The sequence below is a fragment of the Mastomys coucha genome, unplaced genomic scaffold, assembly GCF_008632895.1.
Source record: "Mastomys coucha isolate ucsf_1 unplaced genomic scaffold, UCSF_Mcou_1 pScaffold5, whole genome shotgun sequence".
In the NCBI taxonomy this organism is placed as follows: Eukaryota; Metazoa; Chordata; class Mammalia; order Rodentia; family Muridae; genus Mastomys; species Mastomys coucha.
This window is the reverse complement of record NW_022196911.1, coordinates 11,544,231-11,552,086: the sequence shown is the minus strand read 5'-3', so window position 1 is coordinate 11,552,086 and position 7,856 is coordinate 11,544,231. Positions and strand designations below refer to the sequence as shown.

General features: G+C 42.9%; 1 protein-coding gene and 1 long non-coding RNA gene across 5 annotated transcripts in view; one reads left to right on the top strand and one right to left on the bottom strand.

Moving 5' to 3' along the window:
• Window positions 1-7,515, bottom strand: part of LOC116077627 — a 165,528-nt gene extending 158,013 nt beyond the window's left edge. For 2 of the 4 annotated variants that reach the window (XR_004113292.1, XR_004113295.1), the window contains exons 1-2: window positions 7,271-7,512; window positions 6,295-6,621 (exon numbers count right to left, since the gene is read on the bottom strand). This is a non-coding gene — a long non-coding RNA (uncharacterized LOC116077627). Of the gene's footprint in view, window positions 1-6,294; window positions 6,622-7,270 lie in introns of all 4 variants that reach the window. The other 2 variants (XR_004113294.1, XR_004113293.1) reach the window with 2 other exon arrangements.
• Window positions 4,676-5,145, top strand: LOC116077626 (60S ribosomal protein L27). Its single transcript, XM_031352285.1, has one exon. It carries the CDS (start codon window positions 4,734-4,736, stop codon window positions 5,142-5,144), a length of 411 nt encoding a protein of 136 aa, XP_031208145.1. The 5' UTR covers window positions 4,676-4,733; the 3' UTR covers window position 5,145.
• Window positions 7,516-7,856: the final 341 nt, after the last annotated feature.

Genomic DNA, 7,856 nt, shown 5'->3' with positions numbered 1-7,856 from the left:
TCTCTCTCTCTCTCTCTCTCTCTCTCTCTCTCTCTCTCTCTCTCTCTCTCCTCCTTCCCTGCCTCCTCCCCCCTCTCTCAGACTCTTGGTCATTTCCAATGCAGAACCTGTTACATAAGTGCCAACCAGAATTCTCTGCCTAGATCCCACCAGGATCTCCAGCATGCCAATTCAAAGCCATTCATCCCATTTACTGTTGGCTTCAGATTACAGGAAGTCTTTAAGTCTTTTCTTTAGGCAGGAAGTTGAGAGCCATCCTTGCCTTGACTTGCTTCTTCCTCTAGTCCCTCATCTAGGGAACCATCAAGCATGCTCTGTTGCCTTTTTCCCAGCTATCTCTTAAATCCATTTCATTCCCAAGCCACCATCAGGAAGTGTCTCACACATTCCTGGTGTGTCTACTGCACAATCTTCTGTGATGGACAAATAGATGGATGGACAGATGGACAGACATGACTCAGGTCAGATCATGTGTATCGTGACTGCATCTTCATGCACAATGGTACCTCAATCTTGCTTTGCCAGTGTTGATGCCAGGACTCAGCTTTGCACCCCAAGGGTCTTGACCACGGACAGTACCCCTTTCAGGGCAGACAGAAGCAAGTTTCCTGATGTGACAAAGCTTTCTTTTATCCTATAAAGCCTTGCATTTATCCTAACTAGCACATGACCGTAAAATATCTTTTATCATTCCCCTCTTCTTGCAGCCCACTTTGTAAAGCCTGTCTCCATGAACTCCCAAGAACCCATTTCAGTTTCTGACATCTCAAGTCTTCTCCCTCTCCAAGTGTCTGTTGGACACTTTCATTAGAAAAGGCCAACTTTGGGCTGGAGAGATGGCTCCGCGGTTAAGAGCACTGACTGCTCTTCCAGAGGTCCTGAGTTCAATTCCCAGTAACCACATGGTGGCTCACAACCATCTCCAATGGGATCCGATGCCCTCTTCTGATGTGTCTGAAGACAGCTACAGTGTACTCATATAAATAAAATAAATAAATCTTTAAAAAAAAGAAAAGAAAAGAAAAAGAAAGGGCCAACTTTCTTTGAGAAATCAAACCTAGAAGTTGCAAAAACCTTCAAAGCAGATGTGGAGGGGAAGGATAATACAATGGTCCACTGATAACAGGAGAGATGTCTGGGAACAGTCAGGGCATGGATGATCAAACAGAACCGGAAGATTTCACAACATCACCTCTCTGCCACAGTAGATTAATTTGAGGGTGCTTTCCTTTAATAGGCAACCCCCAAAAGTACATGGCAAGGCGTGTTCCTCAGTAGAAACATTTTATACTTACTTGCATCTCATTGTTCTGCAGCCCTTAAGACCCTATGCTGAGGTGGTGTGATGTGTGTAGTGCCAGGACCGTGTGGACTACCCTCAACAAAATGTCCTGTGTGCTATGGGGTCACATGACTAGGAGTTAACAGGTGATACTCATTTGAGCTGTTAGGTAGATGCCCCAGTTTAGAAAATTCCTCAGAAGGGGTGACTCCAAGCAGAGTTGGCATCTGACTTTAGGATAGTGTTTTGGCAGGAACATTGGGCTGCCTGCTCATCTGTGTCATTGACATTTGCCACAGACACCTGTATAATTCTTTTTACACACACCCAGATAACACCTAAACACATGAGTTGGGACAGGAATTCCAAGGTCTTCCCAGAGGGTCAAATGGAAAAGGTGGGTCCTCTATTTTGGTCCTTGCCTGTCAGCTAATATTTTTTACCCTGAAGAAATGTCTAAAGTTTCCAACATCATCTTCAAAATTCCGTACAAGGCTTAGAGAGCTGAGCACATACAGTCATGTTTGAAATCCCTGAATTTCCTGACATAAGACCATTTTGAATTGCCAGGCATTACCGGTGAAGTGACATATCAAGCTTCCATGTTGTGTCCAAATGGATGGGTAAGAAGTGGCTTTTTTTGCCATTTAAATCTAAATTTCTCTTGCGAGTAAAGTCAAGACATAGTCTTCAAACAGGATGTTTTTGACACGCCTTTTGTGATTTTTTCCACCATGAATGAGTGACATGCACCTAACTGTATAAATGTCTGATTCTTTTCTTCTATTATACAGAAGTTCTTTGTATATTAGGTGTGTAATCGGCCATCTACACTTTCTTAGGGTGTCATTTGCCTTTTGACCTTACATAACATCCAGATGCTGTACAGAGTCAGTTTTCAAAGTATGACAATATCACTTTTTCAAACATTAATCTGGACTTTGGATTATTTTCAGATTATTTTTCAGGATAGAAATGTATCTGATGTTGGGTTTTTTCCCCAAGAAGGCTGAGAAGTTATTTGATTACTATTTATTGTAAAAGTGTTGTGTTCCAAAGAGGCAGTGTATGTGTGTGTGTGTGTGTGTGTGTGTGTGTGTGTGTGTTTATATCACTTTTGTATTATATTGATTTTTTAATTTTTAAATTTCATTTATTAGTACTGTGTATCTACATATGTGTGTGAGTGGGCTTGCAATAGCATGTATGTGGGCATCAGAGGGCAGTTTTGTGGAGCTGGAACTCTCCACGATGTAAGTTCTGAGGATTGGGCTCAGAATATGAGGCTTGCACTGATCGAAGCTGTATGTGGGTTTTGAGAATAAGCATCAAAGGTGGCCATTGGCTTATACCATGTGGCAGAATCACACGGCAGAAAGCACCTTTACCCTCTAAACCATCTCACCAGTCCAATCTAAACTTTCAGTGTGTACTTGGAGTTTTCCCTAAATCTTTAATTTCTTTATTCCTTCAGTCCTTAAATGCACTCAGGATTATTACAGAAGATTTATATTTTATTGGATCTTATTTCTTCCTTCCCCAGTAAACCCCAGTATCCAGCTACTTGGCTTTGTGAAAAAAAAAAGTATGTGTCTTATGTGCATTTGTGTATGTGTATGTGTACACGTGTGTGTGGTGTGTGTGTATATGTCTGTGTATTGCGTCTATGTGTGCGTTTGTGTGTCTGTACACTTGTGTGTGTGCATGTCTGTGTATATGTGTGTCTGTGTGTGTGTTTGTGTGTGTGTATATGTCTGTGTGTGTACATAGTGTACCAAACTCAGAGATGAACCTGTACTAAACTCAGAGGTGAACCTGGAGGAAGCTGTCATGAAGATGACAATGAAACACTGTATCCCCCTAAGTCTCTCTGGGTATAGCTATGGGTTGTAATTGATTTTAAGCCATTATTTTTTAGTTTATTCTTATATATTTTACCTTGTAATGCCACAGCTGTTGAGACTGTTCTCATTTGTTATGCATGTTGATAGGTCATTTGTGAATATAAAGGCTATTGATTTTTATATGTTAATTTTATATTCTAGCAATTGATTACTCTTTTTCAATTAGATAAGTTTTACCATTAGTTCTTTGCAGGGAGTTCTTGGTATTTTATTATGTCAGCTGAGATAATTATATTGTTTTCTAGCCATGTCGTTGGTAATTCTTTACTCTGATCCAGTAACATTGGCCAATACTTCTAGAACAATGTTTAATGTAGTAAGTCAGTGGGGATCTTTATTTCTGACCTTCAGAGGAATGGCTTTAGTGCATCCCAATTAGGGCTGACTCTGGAATTAAAATTAGGATGTGTGTTAGCTAAGCCCAGGAGGTTTCTTGTGCCTGTGTCTCTCCTCCCCATTCCTGTTTGTTGTGATCATGTGACCATCTCAGTCTGGCATGAAAATCACTGTCCTTGACCTGCTATGTTTCTGGACTGTTGGTATTCACAACTGTGCTTCCCTCCATACAAAGATTATAATATATTTATATAAATAATATATATTCTAAAATATTAGACATTTACATTCCCAGCCCTATTTTGCAAGATATTTTATAAAGAATGGAACAGATTTTGCTGATAACTATTTTCCATAGTTTTAGAAATAGTTATGTAATTTTTCCCCTTAGATCTAACTGTATCATATGGGATATTAATAAACATTCCTGATTGGCCATGGTGAAATATACCTATAATCCCAGCACTCAAGAGACAGAGGGTAGGGAAATTGTATCAAGTTGGAGACCAGTCTGGTCTACATAGAGAGAACCTATCTCTAAATAAATAAATAAATATTATTTTCTAACATGAATCAAATTTTCATAGTGAGTGACTTTGGATTTTCCCATCAGTTTTGACAAATGGGCTTGATCCACCATCTCTTGAGGGTCCTCCATTGTCTGTGGACATGACCCAGGCCTCCTGAATCTGATCTGGACCTGTCCTCGCATCTGTTTCCTGGAACAGCACTTTCATGCACACAGCATCTCCCCTCAGACTCTGTATTCTGTAAGGAGTGGTACCTGGCACACATTTCTTTTTCTCCTGCAGAAATTGCTCAAACACCTTATATCTATTAGGGGTCATTCTAGTAAACTGCACTGAACTGGGAAATGATCACCAGGCTTTCCAAAGTTACCTACATCAATGTGCATGGATACTCATTGAAGCGTCCTGCGTCGATGTGTGTGCATGCTCATATAATTTTCCTGCATAGACGTGCACGGATGTTCATTGAAGTTATGTGAACTGATGTGTGTAGATGCTCACCTAAGATTTTCTTGGATCTTCGTGATCTCGGGCGCTCCTTATTCTTTCGTTTTATAAAAACTTATCCACGTTTTCCATGTACAAATTATATATTTACACCTTTTATATCCACATTTAAGAACACTTTCTCGGAAGTATCCTCCTTTCCTTTCTGCCGGGTGTCCGCTCCTAGCTGTCGAAATGGGCAAGTTCATGAAACCCGGGAAAGTGGTGCTGGTCCTGGCTGGACGCTACTCCGGACGCAAAGCCGTCATCGTGAAGAACATTGACGATGGCACCTCAGACCGCCCTTACAGCCATGCCCTGGTGGCTGGAATTGACCGCTATCCCCGCAAAGTGACAGCTGCCATGGGCAAGAAGAAAATCGCCAGGCGATCCAAGATCAAGTCCTTTGTGAAAGTTTATAACTACAACCACCTCATGCCCACAAGGTACTCTGTGGATATCCCCTTGGACAAGACTGTTGTCAATAAGGATGTGTTCAGGGACCCAGCTTTGAAACGCAAGGCCAGGCGGGAGGCCAAGGTCAAGTTTGAGGAGCGATACAAGACAGGGAAGAACAAATGGTTTTTCCAGAAGCTTCGCTTTTAGAGGTCCTGAATTCAGTTCCCAGCAACCACATGGTGGCTCACAACTATCTGTAATGAGATTTGATGCCCTCTAATGGTGTGTATGAAGACAGCTACAGTGTACTCGCATATATAAAATGATAAGATATAAAAAAAAAAAAACCACTTTCTCCTTACTAACTTAATCTAGTACTATCTCTACCATTCTATCACTGTCACCTCTTCCTGTTCTTCCTATCATCGACTGTCTGTGTTGTTCTATTTCTACTTTGACATTTTGTTTCCTTCTATTGTTTGAGGAAGATTAGACTTCAGTGTCTCTTGCTGTGTAACTCAGGCTAACCACAAACTCATGCCTCTCTTGCCTCACTGGACCCCACCTTCTCCGGAATCACTCTGTGTACACAATCACCGCGTCCTCTTGTCCCATTCTCTTCCTTTCCATGTCTTTTCACATCTTTAGATGCTTCCTTGAATCTCTTCAGTTAAGTTCTTATTGTTAATCACAGATCATTGCTATTTCCTGGGTTATTTTGTTTTGTTTTGAACTACTTTTACTAATGTGTAAGCGCGTGTCACCTGTTGTACGCACAGGAGTTTTGGGTGCCTACAGAGGGCAGAGATGTTTGATTCCCTTGAAGCCAGAGTTCCAAGAGGTTAAGAGTTGTCTGATGTAGGGACCAGAAATTGAACTTGGGTCTCTGAAGTGTAGCACATATTCTTAACCTCTGAGCCATTTCTCCAACCCTTGTAGTTTCTTTTTGCTTTATCAGTTTCTATATGCTAATTCCAGTATTCTGTTTTCTTCAAATGGGCCCATAGGACATGATTTGTGTTTTCTATTCTCCTTCCTCACCTGGGGTGAGTGAGGCTCCTGCTTAAAGTGTACTTTTCCATCTACCTGTTGTCTTCTGGGTGCTTTTCTTAGTGGTTCTCAGGGTGGGAAAGACAGATTGATACATCCCCTACCCTCATCTCTAATTTCTCCTGTTCCTTTCTCCTCACTGGCGTGACCCTGGTGGGTACCAGCTCCCCTTCTTCATATTATCCACAATACGAGAAAGCAGCATCTCAGAGGCCACAGCCCCCAATGGTGTTCAAGTCTCAGCTCCTTCCCTGAGACTACTGTTCCAAACAGTAGGAGAGAAGGGTTTTTGGGAAGATGGCCTTACCTGTGTCATCCTGTCTTCCTGAGCCTTCCCAGCAGACCGTAGCCCTGAACCTAGCAACTTCTAGGGTTGGCAAGAGTGAAGGTGGAATCTGATGAGCTCTCTTCTTACATGCTGCTCTGTAGGTCGGGCCATCCTGTGTCTTCCAGAAAGTTGAATGTGTGATTCTTTAAGAGGAAGCTGCTACACAGGGGTCACATGCTTGGCTCCTCCATACTCCCCAGAAGATTCCTGTCTTCTCCTTGACGGGTCTGTCTTTCATTTTCTGTGAACCAGGATCTAAGCTCCTGGATGATCTGAGGTCAGACTTTAACAAAGGCAGAAGTGAAACTGTGTGGGGAAGAAAGGCAGTTTGTGAGTACCAGAGACTCAGCCATATTCAAAGGGGCTGGGAATAGACGTCCCTAGGGGGTTCCTTGAAAATTAACTGAAGCAGCTTTTGTGACAATAAACACCTGCCATGTTGTGCATTCTTTAAAATGTCACCACTTTATCCAGCTACTAGAAAACATCTTTCTGGGCTTCCCCGGGGACATACTTGACCCAACTTGCTGGCTCTTTCAGGGGATATGCTAAGAACTTACATGTCAGGGATTTAACACCTACTTAGCCAAAAGCCAGCAGTCTTTTCAAAGCTGAACTGGCAAATCTGGAACAGGAAAGAGCTAAACAATAAACAGGCATTTTCCTACAGACGTGGAAACGGAAGCTAACAGCGCAGACATGCCATCTGCCTTTGCTGCTGTTCTTTTTGCTAATCTGGAGACAACTGAGCACTCTTCCAAAAGTGGACGATGCCCTAAAGTAATATTTCTGGTTCAGGGGTTCACAGTCACTGTGAACTTTTTCTCTTCTCCCTGTCAGTGTAGAATTCCACAAGCTGCAAACGGGCCCATCGAGCTAATAGGAAAACCATTTTCTGACTTCCTTCCTCGTATTTGCTCCTCCATCCATGTTCCCCACTAGGATTCCAACCCACCTCAGTCCTCGGGGCTTGCCTCTGGCTCTCAACAGCGGCAATGGCTGTGTCTTAGTGAAAAGAGGAGACGGATAAAATATTACCCTAACCTCAGCGTCATGAGTAAAGCCCTTATTAGAATTTGGAGCCTACAGCTGGAACTTCCCGCATAGGACGGGAGATAAAGTTCCGTATTGTTAGCTCACAAGTGGCTTGGACTTCCTGGCAAGGGCAGGGAATTCCTCAGTCATTTATGCCAGCTTTCAGAAACGCTCCACTGTTCCCCAACAAAAAAAGCATTCAGGGTGAGAGTGGGAGCTCCCCCACCAGACCTGGAGAGTGGCTTTGGGGCCTTGAATGGACGCTTCGTCCAGTGTCAATGGCCCCTGTGGGAAAGGCAGTGATGTCACCGCAAATGCATTTAGGGTTTTGCTAGGCCATCCATCGTTACTTGCTACCCACTTCCTCCACTGCTTCTCTTTCTCCCCTTCTCTCTTCCCTCCTCTCTCCCTCTCCCCTCTCTCTCTTCCTCCTCCTCCCCTCCCTCCTTCTTCCTTTCAGCGTCTTTGAGGCCAGTACTTCCCTACAAGTGAAGCTCAAATCCAAA